This window comes from Biomphalaria glabrata, chromosome 9, assembly GCF_947242115.1.
Source record: "Biomphalaria glabrata chromosome 9, xgBioGlab47.1, whole genome shotgun sequence".
Taxonomy (NCBI): Eukaryota; Metazoa; Mollusca; class Gastropoda; family Planorbidae; genus Biomphalaria; species Biomphalaria glabrata.
The window spans coordinates 16,852,213-16,865,976 of record NC_074719.1 but is presented as its reverse complement, the minus strand read 5'-3'; the positions used below and the strand labels follow the sequence as shown (position 1 = coordinate 16,865,976).

Below are 13,764 nucleotides of genomic sequence, written 5' to 3'. Positions count from 1 at the left end.
CAGGCCACTAGTGCAGTGTACTTCAACAACAACAGTAGGGACTGGTTCAAAACCACGGTTGGAGTGAGACAAGGCTGCCTACTTTCACCAACTCATGTCAATATCTTCCTTGATAGGATGATGGGCTATGAAGGTACAATAAGCATTGGATGAAGAATTACTAGCTTGCGTTTCGTGGATGTCAGCGTTTCACCTTCAATTATTTTACCCCCTTTAAAGCCTTGGCTATTCGTCATAATTTGAGGGGGGGGGCATTTATTGGCAAACCTTACGCCGCGGAATTCTTGTCTATGCGCATCACCAAATCAGCTAGTTCTTCTTCTGTCCCTGCTAGACCATGTCTGACATTTTGATGTCGAGGGCTATACCTTTGTCTTTTCATTTTGTTTTGAGTTCAGTAGTTCAGGTTAAGTACCTCGGAGCTATCGTCTAAGATGAAAGAAATGGAAAGACAAAGCCCTTGGCACCAAAATCCGACTGATGCGCTCCATGGTCATGGCCACATATTTATATGCTTGTGAGTCTTGGACGTTGACTGCAGAGCTAGAGAGGAGGATCCCAGCAATGGCAGTGAGATGCTACAGAAGAATCCTAAGTATCACATTTAAAGACCGCATCACAAACGAAGATATTAGAGACAGGGTTACTGCAGCGATTGGACCCCACGATAACCTGCTAACTATTGTAAAAAAAAAAAAATGACCCAAACTATACTCTATGGCTGGGGTGGGCAAATTACGACCCGCGTGCCACAAGCGGCCCGCCGGAGTGTTTTGTGAGGCCCGTGGACACCTACAGAAATTAAGTGTGCAGATAATACATATAAAAAATGCGAATATATTTTTAAAAATAATTTTAAATATCTAAATAAACTATTGAAATGCCTGTTTCTTATCACTTATGATGAAAAGGCCTAAGAAGAGGCTTAACAAACATTGTCTCTACATTTCATTCTAAAAAGTTTAAAGAAAATGAAGATTATTCTTATTGGAAACATTTTGAAAACATTCATTGCAAAGACACAAACTCAGTCCAGTATTTATTCAATGCTATGAAGAACTGTGTTGAAAGTGCTGGTTTGCTTGAGCCAATGAAGCAACTGATCAGAAGCCCGTGGCTTTGACTGAGAAAAACAGGTTTTTAATAAATTAATGAACACTATCCCAACCATACAGGGGCGTAACTAGGGATTTGGGGGCCCGGGGGGATTGACCTCTTTGGGGGCCCCTTGCATTTTGACATTCGACATATGACATGAGATAATGTACGCAAAAATATATAAGCCCCAAATCAAATTGGTTCAGTAATGCACAAGTGACAAATCTAAATTGATATCGCTTCACGTCGTGCATTCTGTGCAGCAAAGACATCTATAACATCAACTACATCGATACTTTCTAGTATTTGTGACTTCACTGACATTAAAACCATGATAAGCCTTTCTTGCGTCATTGTGCTCCTAAGATACTTTTTGATGAGCTTGAGCTTTGAGAATGATCTCTCACATGACGTAATGGAAGTGGCCTGAGTTAGCGGTATTCGGAGGAGGTTGCAAAGTCTGAGCACACGTAATTCCCATATGAAGCCTGTTTCCTCAATATGTCTATTGGTGATTGTATTACTGTTTGTTGATGAAAAGTGCTCGTGCATCAATGACATCATTGAAAAAGCGATTTCCCATTTATTTCATCATACAAACAGGAAAAGTAGCACAGTCTGTCACAAGCGTGTCTTCTAACAGGTGTCTTGGTTCAAGAAGAAACCCAAAGGGTTTCTTTCCAGCCTTTGGAATCTGCCCTTCATCTCCATATGATTCTGTCCAGCAATTCTGTCGCAACACGTTTGAATTGCAGTTCTATTGACAGTCCTTCATTAGAACTCAACTTCCCATCAAGTTTTTTCTTTCATATGGTTGTTTTGATTACTTGGAATCCATAGTATTCATTACATTCTTTTGCTTTTTCGATGGATTGGGTTTTTGTCAGTTTCTCATCATTTTGCAGAAAGCATGAAAGGGTACTAATTTCTTTAGCAGCTTCCCGTATATGCAGTACAGACTTTTGTAGTTACTTCCGAACTATATTAATTGGGCACAGGAGCTTTGACCAGAATTCAAGATAGGCAAAAAATTCGTAATTTTCCACTGCATGAAGAAGATTCTGTGCTAATATTATATGGCGTTACGTCATTGTTGGTTGTTTATGTTTTGTGCGAAAGAAAAAGGATTCAGAGTATACAAAAGTGGGAAAGATCCATATCTCGTTATGCTCGAGTATAGAAATACTCCGATAAGTGGACTGCCGTAATCACCATCACAACTGCTGACGAGTAGAAGACTCAGGGAATCATTCCAACTGATCACAAACTATTCAAACCATTGGTAGCTGAAAATGCAGAGACATTACTCAACGAACGACAGATGAAAAGCTAAGTGAAATACGATGCAAAAGCAAGACTACCTAAAGATTATTCTGCCGGAGAGTTCGTCTAGGTCAAACATGGCAGTTGTCATAAAAAAAATTCAGCACCCAGATCTTACATCATAAAGACAAACAAGGGAATTACATACAGAAGAAATCAACGCTTTTTAAATAAGAGTTTCGATGAAGACATCTCTGGGTACTATGATACCGATGAAGACAATGAACTGCAAACTGTTGCTACAAACGAAACAGACAATTATAGACCAACATCTAGAGAACTTGTTCAGTCAAGACAACCAGAAGTGGACGAATTGTTAAAGTTCCTAGTAGACAGTGCCGGTCGCAGTGGGCGCCGCGCTTTCATAGGCCCCGCGCTAATTCCAAGTGTACATTATTAAATTAAACAATTATAACGTATATAAAATAACAGGGTTTTCGCGACCTCCTGATTTTTCAGGGCCTCCAGGAAATCTCATGAAAAGGCAAAATATACGATAAAGTCCTGAACTTTTTTTGAATTTATTCAAATCTCCTGAAGAATAGACGAAATTGACGTTTTGGGGTGCCAATAAATAAAAAGTGGCATTGCGAGCATTCATTTGATAAAAATTTATTGCGAAGACGAAAGTAGGCCTATTTTCTAATTCAAAAAATTATAATTTTGACATTATGCTTATCCCTACCCAGACTAGGCCCCGCGCGATCCGTTTCGCATAGGGCCCCGCAAATGCTAGGGCCGGCCCTGCTAGTAGATATCACTATTAAGAACTTGAAAAGGAAGGGTGTGATAATAACTTCAATAGGAAGGATGTATTAATATTATATGATATTACGTCATTATTTTTTGTTTATGTTTTGTGCGAAAGCAAAAGGATTAGATGTAAATAAAAAGAGAAAGTTTCCATTGGATTGAGGAAAGATGAATAAAGGGGTAATAACTCGAGTGTGAAGTTTAATTCTGAAATTATAGACGCCAAACCCGAATAATGGACAATTTTAGCATTGTTAAGAATAACTTTTAGTTATACTCGATTCTGTAAATTTTGCTTCAAGGTTAATTAGTGTAGCCATATAATACTCGCCATTTAGATCTATTATTAGTAAAGGTAATAAGATACCTGGAATTCGCTGTATATCATGCAGTTTTATTCGTGGCAACAAAGTTTAAAACAGAGAGTCCATGTCAATTTCGAAAAACTGATCTCTGCGGCAAAATATTTTTAAAATATCTAGGTTTAGTCTTTGTGATAAATGTTGATTAAAAAAAGACACCCGTTGACACTATTTGTCAATCAAATATATTAATTTATGTATTTACAAATAAATTTCGGACACCCATTTGGGGGCCCCCCCTAGGTGGGGGCCCGGGGGGATTTTAAAATTCTCCCCCCCCCATCCCCCCCCCCTTAGTTACGCCACTGCAACCATAAGCTCTAAATGGGAAGGTTTGTGCAAAGTGAATTGATTATCAAACTTATTATTGACCCAATTATCTCAGTATTCAAACTAATAAGAACTAAGAGTCTTAACTAAGAAGTACTTGAAGATTGGGAAACAAAACATTCCGATGTTCGGTACCACAGTAGTATCCGCTGGCTTAGCTTAGGTATTACAAGAAAGAACTCGTTATGTCCCTTGAAGAACATTGACTGTGACGTTGTTACTAATATTTCTAATGAAGAGTGAAAGACAAACTTTATGTTTTTCATTGCAGATATTACAATGGGCGGTTCGCACATGAAATGTATGTGCATTTTAAATCTTTTCAAACAAAGTGTTCCCATTTCTCCAGACAAGCAAGTGGAAACAGATTCTGTCATTTTGCTTTGCTGAAAGGTGAAAAAATTTCTAGTGAAATATTTGAAAAGTACAAGACTTATTTGGATTCCTTTATTCTGGAGTTAGAAAGCAAATTTTAAGACGTCAAGAACTAGGAACCAGTTTTCAATACCCTCAGTTCACCATTTAGTGCAAAAGCTGCTTCCTAGTAAATTATGACCTGAAAGAGAACCTCTGGGAGTATTTCGACAATTTAAAATAACTTTGCTGCTAAACTTTCACATTATTTGGGCCCACATTCATCTGTGAACAGTATTTTTGTTAAATAAACAAGTATATATATAAGAACAGGTCGATGTACTGACTGACTGTAATTTGACAGCAGTCACAAGGATATATATAAGAACAGGTCGATGTACTGACTGACTGTAATTTGACAGCAGTCACAAGGATATATATAAGAACAGGTCGATGTACTGAATGACTGTAAATTGACAGCAGTCACAAGGATAACAGCTAGTAAGTTAGTGGTGAAATGGTGCAGTGTAAAAAGACAATAACAAAATTCGCAAAATACGTTTCAGAAATTACTAAATCTTTATTTCCTTAATGGAAAGTGTACAAAATGAAATGTAAATGTACAATACAGTATAAATTTGAATTAAAAGACATTATACAGAGTTAGCCAGCGTATTTTTTTTAAAGTTGTAAATACATATTATATATAAATAAATATGCGGCCCCACTAACCAAACACTTTTTAAAAGCGGCCTTCGATAGAAAAAGGTTGCCCACCCCTGCTCTATGGCCATATTACAAGGTCTTCAGGGCTCGCTAAAATCTTCCTACAGGGAACACTACCAGAAAAAAGAAGAAGAGGCAGAGAGAGCGATGGGAAGACAACATCAAAGAATGGACGGGACTGCCCTGAGAGAGGTTCTATCCAAGGCAAAAGACAGGGAGGAATACAAAAAGACTGTCGACAAATCTTGTGCGGTCCAACAGACAAAGGGATAGGTGAAGGTGGTGTAGGTAATTCATCAAAAAAAAAATATTACCAAGAATCCGAGCAGCAACTAAATAAGCATCTAAAAGTGTTATCGATTTTGTTCGATGATAAAAAGAATGATCGATACTGGAGATCCCTGCCACTGCACCCCCGGCAAATAAAATGATTTGTTTCGAAGATGATATTTTAAAGTAGAGATAATTAAAAAAAGGTTCAGAAAGAACAATTGGAATAACTATTGATTATTGACTCAAAGTAAAACTATTCAAAGACAAAATAAATAGGGAGAGCTTACGATTTACACAAAAACTCGTCCACTGCCCACAATGGGACAATTGTTTGGTAAACGAGCATGTCAGGTTTGATAGGTTGTCTCTCTTTCTCTATACACATGTATCTTTCACATCCATCCTGCTTGTCGCTAGTCTCAGTACGGTCAGCGTGAATGTCATTTTAAATTAGAAATAAATATTTCTATTTACACGGACATGGACAAATTAATGTTCATTTAATTTTAAAAAGTGCCATAGTCGTGTTCACAGTTTAGAACAGTTTTGACGAAATTAAAAGTTCATGCTGTGACATTGGGTTTGACTTTAATGATTTTACATATTTTAATCAAATTTAATTCGATATAAGAATGTAATATAATATAATATAATATATGTAATAATACATAACATATATAAGTGATGTTTTTTTTTCTTTCACAGAGTAATTGTCCTCTAAGATACATTCACTCCCCCCCCCCAAAAAAAAAAGAGTAAAGGTCCAGTCGGGGAAAAAAAAAGGTTTGGGGGCTATTGCATCTAACCGTCGGGTCACGGAGGTCACGATCTAACTCCCCTCTCATGGTTCTATCCGGTAGCGGCCACTTTTGTATTTACTAATGATGGAATTTGGAATTACAAATGGTGAGAAAAACAAATGGGTTAAAAAATCAAAGTTGATCTATAGATATACGAAGAGAAGGTTTTCCGTGCTGCCTTTAGGTGCTCCGTAAATACAGCTCTGCCCGATTCGGGTGTCGAACCTCGAACCACTATCATAGGTAGCCAAGCCAAGCCAAGTTTACGCGTACTTAGCCTCCCGAGGAACTGTATTGTGCATTATTCACACAAATATATTTATAGTGATATTAATATAGTTCATTTCACGCTTTTAACAGATTTACTTTTTAGTTGAAGAAAATTTAATATATATTAATATATATATATATAATGAAGACAAATATTATTTGCAGGCTTACAATATTACAAACAATATTACAAACAAATGTTGAATACCTTTTTTTTTTAAACATTATACTAAAACTGAAAGGCATAAAGGGGTTATGAGCATGATAGTTATAGTACGTTAGCATCAGAAAATTAATTGGCTGTTCATCAACCCTAACCCTGCAGACTAAGTCTAAAAGAAATCCACAAATTCTACCTACACCTACGTTCTATACATTTACTCCTTAATTGGTCTTGAATAGTAAAATGTTAACAATATTTTAAAATGTAGCTATTTGTGAGGGTTTAAAAGATAGATTAGATTAGATAGATAGATAGATAGATAGATAGATAGATAGATAGATAGAAAATCAACGAACGGAAATGCCTCATTCTGGGCACCTCTTTAATAAACACACAGTGGAACAAGGAGAAACTTCGCATACTTATTGGAGGTTGTATGTAAGCATATTGGTATTAGGACAAGTATTGACAGCATCTTAGTTGTTCAATAACATAACCTCATTATCATATTCTATCAACTGTACAACAAATATATCCCTAGTTATCTAGATCTCAATCTGCTCCGTTCTTCTAGAATGTAGTTGAGTAAGATATGCGCCTTGACGTCGTTCACACCCTTCCCATAATGAGATCCATCGTAGCTTAAGACCTGGCTAGTCATATTGTAAAACTTAATTATGGGCACGTTGTGTTTCTTCATCAGGGCGTTGATCTTTGCGTTAAAGGTGTTACGTCTAGGGTTCAGTTGCTCTGGAACCCTTTGGGTTTTTAAATGACCGGCAGCCTGGGGCTCGTACCACACAAACTTAGGCCACGTTGACTTCGCAGCTTCCAGAAGTAATGGCTCAATAAGCTGGGAAATAAAACAATGGAATAAATGTGTGAAGTTTGGTACAATAAATATGAATATACGTTGTTATGTTTGTTTGTTTTTACAATATCTAAGAATTCTAAATAAGAAGTTTAGGTAGATTTAGATTTAGAGCTATTTCTAGATGTCTAGATATTGAAAGTGCCAATAAATAATTATGCAATTGAACAATTGTAGTTATGGCTCAATGGCTAACGTCGTTGGTACACACAAGTTGACAGTGCTCAGTTACGAATTCGATACCCGGTTCGAGCAAAAATAAATACATTTGAATTAATTTTTTGTTGTAATTTATTTTAAGTTGTATAATGGATGTATCGTCTTTTTAAAAATATTTTTTTTTAATGTTTTTCTTGCTAAAATATTCATTTAAGTAAAACTATGATCCTTATCAAACTGAACTTGATTTGTATAAGACAAAATAAATTCGTTGCAAGTAGCATATGTAACGCAAATTTGATGAATGTGATTCTGGCATGTAAGGATTTAATTTTATAAAAGGAAATTATGAAATTAGTAAGTGATTGTACAATCCTTATAAGCAAAAAGGTTATTTTTATACTTAAAAATATAAGTTAACAAATATCTCATACCAATATGTGCAATAATGATCTTTAAAATAAAATTGAAACTATGATCTTTATTATCTTTTCTAAATAAAAACTATGACATTTACTAATCAAAGTGAAACTAATATCTTTTTTTTTAAATGAGACTAATATCTTTAATAAAAGTATTACTAAGATGATTATAAATAAAGGTGAAACTAAGGTCCTTGTAAATAAAAGTGAATCTATGATCTTCATAAATAAAGGTGAAACTATGATCTTTATACATAAAAGTTAGACTATGATCTTTATAATTGAACGTGACACTATGATCCTAATAAGTTTACATATAGTCATGATTACACTCTAGATCAGTGATGCCCAAAATACGACCCGCGGGCCATATCCGGCCCGCGAAGTGGTTCCATCCAGCCCGCCGAAACGACGGCACAAAGTGTAGAAAATCCCCTCTTGAAAGGGTCGATAAAGTTATTTTTACATACGTTTGCGCCCTAACTTTTTCTCTCATGGATTGGTTCCATGACCTTTAACATTGTGTTTATGAAATGGGACTAGATGTAGCCTATAATCTAACAGGAAAAGTGAACGGATCTTTACTTTTTTGTGGAACATGATAATAAGCCAATGTATTTGATTTGTAAAGAAAGTATGGCTGTTTAAAAAAACAACAACAAACAAATATGGCAGCATTCTTGAATTGAGTCGCGAATAAAATATTGTTAAACCACGCCTATAGTTTATAGGATTGAATACAGTTGCCAAAAAGAGACGGTTAAGCTAGATATAATGTAGCTCACATTTTAAGTAGAGAAATGAAGCCATTTTTCCGAAGGGTATAAAAGAAGATAAACTTCAAGCATCTCACTAATTAATGTAAGTGCTAGATCCACGGGTTTCAAATAAAATAGTTGTAGTTCCATTTCATTACTTTTTTGTATCTTTTCGGTCATGTGGCCCGCGACACGTGAGTTGGAAATTAAAATGGCCCGCAGGTCGAATTAGGCTGGGCATCACTGCTCTAGATAAGAGATTTATTATTATTATTTATATTGTAGAATTGAACTCATTTACATACTCTAGCACTGCCAGGGTCCAGCTTCGTTAGAGAGAAACAAAATTCAATAAAGTGTCCACTGAGGAATGCTCAGGTGATGTGACAGGTATGCAGCTGTACTGACCTCTGACAGGTAACGAGGCAGATTTCCTAAACTGTGTTCCGCGGAACGCTAGAGTTCCGCGAGGCCTGAATATGTGTTCCACGAACTACTGGAATAATTAACTAGTAGGCCACCACGTGAACTTATCATTAAGGAAAAATGTTTTGGAACCACTGCTCTAAGAGATGTTTAGCTTAGTATTGTTATAACAATTTTCAAGTGCCAAACATTGAAAAAGACAAACAGAAAGTCTTTAAAGAAATCTCCATGAAAAAAAAAGTCTAGAGTCTAAGAAAGACAATAAAAAGATAAATGTCCCTCAAAAGTAAGATCTAATTTGAATATCTATAAATCCTATTCAGAGCTTTATGTCAACATAGACTGCGGGGAACACAAAGATTGTCTGTCTGTTTCATTAAAGAAAGGATTTGCAATGAATTAAGTGCAAGGAGTGAACACTGTTATCGTAGTTCTACCAATGTTCTATAGAAAGATAACATATCAGAGTAGGTCAATAGGTTATCCATAAGTTATTAGCACACAAAGGCCTGTCACAACACTACTGACCGTTTTCTGAACCAGGTCAGGATTGTAACTGTCATGCGCACCAAAACCGACGAGAAACCAGGAATTGTATTTTCCAGTCAAAGTTTTCATGGCATTCAAGACTTGTCCAACGTTCGTTACAGAATAGATCTCCTCACAGTGAATTCTCGCCTGCATGTATTGTACATGAAAATGAAAAGTTTAATAGTTTCATGAATTAGAATAATAAATCTAACTGTAAAGTCGTGCTTTAATGTTGCAAATAATATACCGTTAATATTTGAGAGGATAATTAAAATGATTGTTCCAAATAGGTTAATGCACATGTTACCGTGTTACAGATTGGCTATTGACATTTACCCTTCTGCTTCAAAGAATTATTTAATAGTATTTACCTATCAAGAGATCTTTTAAACTCTCAAACGGATTCAAAAGAAATTTCACACTCACGTTTCTTTTACCCGCTGGACGCTCACTACGACGCGATTTTCACAGATTTGAAGTAGATTACTTTCTTTACTCTTAAGCAACTTTTTTTTTATTTTCCTTTCGTCTAATTGTGTTTTTATTTCCGCTTCCTTTTAGAAATTAACATGAGAAAGATAGATCTATAGTTGTTATTTTTGTTGTTGTTGTTTTTACAATTCCTCTATTCAGAATGCAATTTCATGGGAGCTGTGAAACCCTGAATACGGATCTAAAAAAAAAAGCTCTAAAGATTTTACTAGAAATTTGGTTTAGTATATATTCGAGAAAATAATTACTAGCTACTTAGCCACAATGAGAGAACTCTAGTTAGACTGTTATTTATTTTTTTTGAAATACCATTTTCAAAAATGAAATATGACTAAGAGACTCTAAAATACTCAGAAAAGCACAAAGATAAAGGCACATTCCTCGTTCCATATGCTAGGACAAATTTGTACAAATGCTCCTTCTTCCCTAGTGCTATTAGAGCATGGAATGGGTTGCCTGAGCTAGCCAGGAAAACCAGTGACTTGGCAGAATTTAGGTCATTGGTTAATATGCATGACTAAATGCATGACGCGTAGGACGTAATCATCTTGTTTTTAGCGGCCTCCGAAAGGGGAAAAGACGCTATTAGTTTTGTCTGTCGTCTGTCCGTCCGTCCCGTTTAGATCTCGTAAACTAGAAAAGATATTGAAAATCCGACATCACAATATTTTAGACCATTCAAAGTTCTGATGCAACGGCTACTTTTTTTTTCTGAAAGCGAAAAAATCTAACTTTTAAAATCAGTTATGCAAGCAGTTTTTTAAAGACAAAAAGCTAATTAGTATGCATTATAAGCTAGACCTAAATTAAAAAGAATAGTAATCTTGTAAACGTCATTTTCGTGAACAATTTTTTTATTGCGGAAATATTTCCTTTTTTTTTTTTGAGCATTCGAATAAGAGATTGATCCTTTTCAAAACAATTACATCTATTATAAGACTTCAATTAGGCCAGGAGAGGCGCGGTAGCTGAGCGGTAAAGATCTTGGCTTCCGAACCGGGGGCCCCGGGTTCGAATCCTGGTGAAGAGTGGGATTTTCAACTTCGGAATCCTTAGGTGCCTCTGAGTCCACCCAGCTCCAATGGGTACCTGATTTGTTGGGGAAAAGTAAAGGCGGTTGGTCGTTGTGCTGACTACATGACACCCTTGTTAACCGTAGGCCACAAAAACAGATGAACTTTACATCATCTGCCCTATAGACCACAAGGTCTGAAAAAGGAACTAGTTAGGCCAGGTTCACATATAACTTTGCATTCACTTGCACCTATCCTTTGATCTACTGTACCGTTGGGGCACTACACAAGATCTGTCAACCTTCTTTCTCCATTTTTATCTCTCATTTGTCTTTCATATAATTTCATTTGGATGTTCTTTCTGAAAATATTGAAGCCTGCCTGGGTGGACCACTTCGGGGGCCGATTTTGAGTTTGTGTTTCCACACAAACTGTCTTTGTAATCTTGTTTGTTTGTTGTTTTTTTTTAAGTAACGTCTGTATTATAAAAGATAAGATAAGAAGACTCTATGAGGAGACTCGTTATAATCTTTATCACGAACAGACAAAGCGGGCATTCCCGCTGTCTTCATCAAAGAGTTCAATAAATACATAGATTTTTTGAACTTTTCGCGCACTGTTTCTCTAAATCTTGATCTCTAGGCCTATGATTAGAATAGTATCAACTCTGAGTAGATTTATACATTTGTTTAAACAGGAAGGGGAATAGGGAAGGCGTAAAAAAAATTATATTTTATTTAAATCTATCATTCATTAGTTATTAGAGCGAAATAATTGCTCTTACAAATGTTGGTCAGCTGTGTAAAGGAGGAATAGTCTTTTTTTTTTTAAAGTATTTTTTATCTAGAGATCAAAGGCTATTAAAATTTCGCGAGTGTGTGTTTGTGTGTGTAGATAATACTATTACTGTCTTTTCTTCTATATAAAGATTTAGAAGTCACAGAATTCTCAGAATGAATGCGAGAGGATTTTTTACAGACCTCTTGGATTTTCAAATGTGTTTTTGATGATGTCTTCATGTGTTCTGTAAGTCACAGGCTATAATGAATGTTGTATTGAAGCCGGGGGGGGGGGCATTCACAATGGGTAAAATTAATGATTACAATAAAAAACAAAAACAACATAATATTGCACCCCCCCCCCAAAAAAAAAGGGAACGGGGCATTCAATTGAGACCTTCGGTGAGGCCGTTGGTATAGCGTTTATCCATTGGTAAAATGCTTTAAAAATTTAAGGGTTTCATTGTAATAATAAAGGGCTGAGGCCGCCTGAGGACTGTGGGTTAGAAAAGTAACATAGATTAGTTTGTACGTAGGACTAACTTTTTTGTGTGTAGGTTCCTGTAGTGTAATTTCGACATTGCCCTTAAAGAATCTACTTAACATCTGTAATGACATTCTATTAATTAGTTATCAGGCTTTGTAATTTTTTTATAATATTCGACAGGTTGAAAGTTACTGCTCTCATCCACTCGTAGGACTATTTCCTTTTTTGGATTACTTTTTAACTTGGCATTCATCTACAATACATGAACTTTAACTCCCCTGTTAACGCCTACCAGTTTTGATTCATTGTCTTACATGTGGACTCAACAGTTTTCAGTATTACACCTATTTTATAACCACTTCCGGTGTTGTGTTGAATATTATCTGACAAAATTTTCTCTTATTGTGCTGTTTGATGACAAAATCTTAAGATAACTGGCATTTGCTGAGCTTCAGTTTCTAGTGCATTTGAGCAAATAAGAATTATATTTTAGCCTGTTCTACCCTAGGAATCACTTCATCTGTTGTTGATTAGTTATTTTGAATAGAACTTGAATTAACGGATTAAAGTGATTACGCCCGTAATGAAAAATGGTTAACTGTCGAGGCGCGAGGCACCTCGAACCGCTAGATGTGGGAGATCGGCTACCCTATGTATGCCTTACGCCGCCTCTCTCTACATTTATAGCTACAAATTAATTTTATACTTCCATAGTTTCAATGTTTAACAGTGAAATAGCCATTAGCAATTATCTACGAGTTTAAAAAAACACATTTATGTAATATTGTAGCTAAGTACCATCAAGACTATATGAAAAATACAAATGAGATACTAAGGGCTGAAACAATAAATAATGGACTAAACACACGATAACTGGTAGGTTTGGTTTTATAAACTATTTCATGAAGAGAACAATAAAAAGGGCGAATACTGTTACTGTCATGGAGAGATTTAGACAAGATGCAGCCAGGGCATAAACCACAGGTCCCCGAATTGGCAACACTGATTATCAGCAACACTGGTACAATATTAACTTTTCACCTCTCTCTCCCATCCCCCCCACCACCCCAATACAAATGCTTCTGATGAAATCAACTGTCCTTTATTTACCATTCAGCGATTACGTACATGAGGCAGTCAAATACAGCGAATGCGCCTCCACAGAGTTTCGTTCATAATTGTAGCTTGAATTTCATGACAGAGAGAGAAAGAAGAAAAGTAGAAGGAAAGAAAAATGAGAGGAAGAAATGACAAGTGTCCTCCTCCTCCTCCTGACTGGCATGTGTAGGAGTGCCACTAGACACTGCTTCTGTCTTCAACGTTACTATTGACAAGACGAATGCAATACAACTATTTGATAACATTATTATCTTT

At 36.0% G+C, this 13,764-nt stretch overlaps 1 protein-coding gene across 1 annotated transcript in view; it reads right to left on the bottom strand.

Moving 5' to 3' along the window:
- Positions 1 to 4,776: 4,776 nt before the first annotated feature.
- The window catches only part of LOC106076157 (uncharacterized), a 28,799-nt gene continuing 19,811 nt past the window's right edge, over positions 4,777 to 13,764 (bottom strand). Inside the window, exons 5-6 of the mRNA XM_056042090.1 lie at positions 9,617 to 9,766; positions 4,777 to 7,305 (exon numbers count right to left, since the gene is read on the bottom strand). Of these exons, the coding sequence (XP_055898065.1) occupies positions 6,994 to 7,305; positions 9,617 to 9,766 (462 nt within the window). The 3' untranslated portion in view covers positions 4,777 to 6,993. The remainder of the gene's footprint in view (positions 7,306 to 9,616; positions 9,767 to 13,764) is intronic.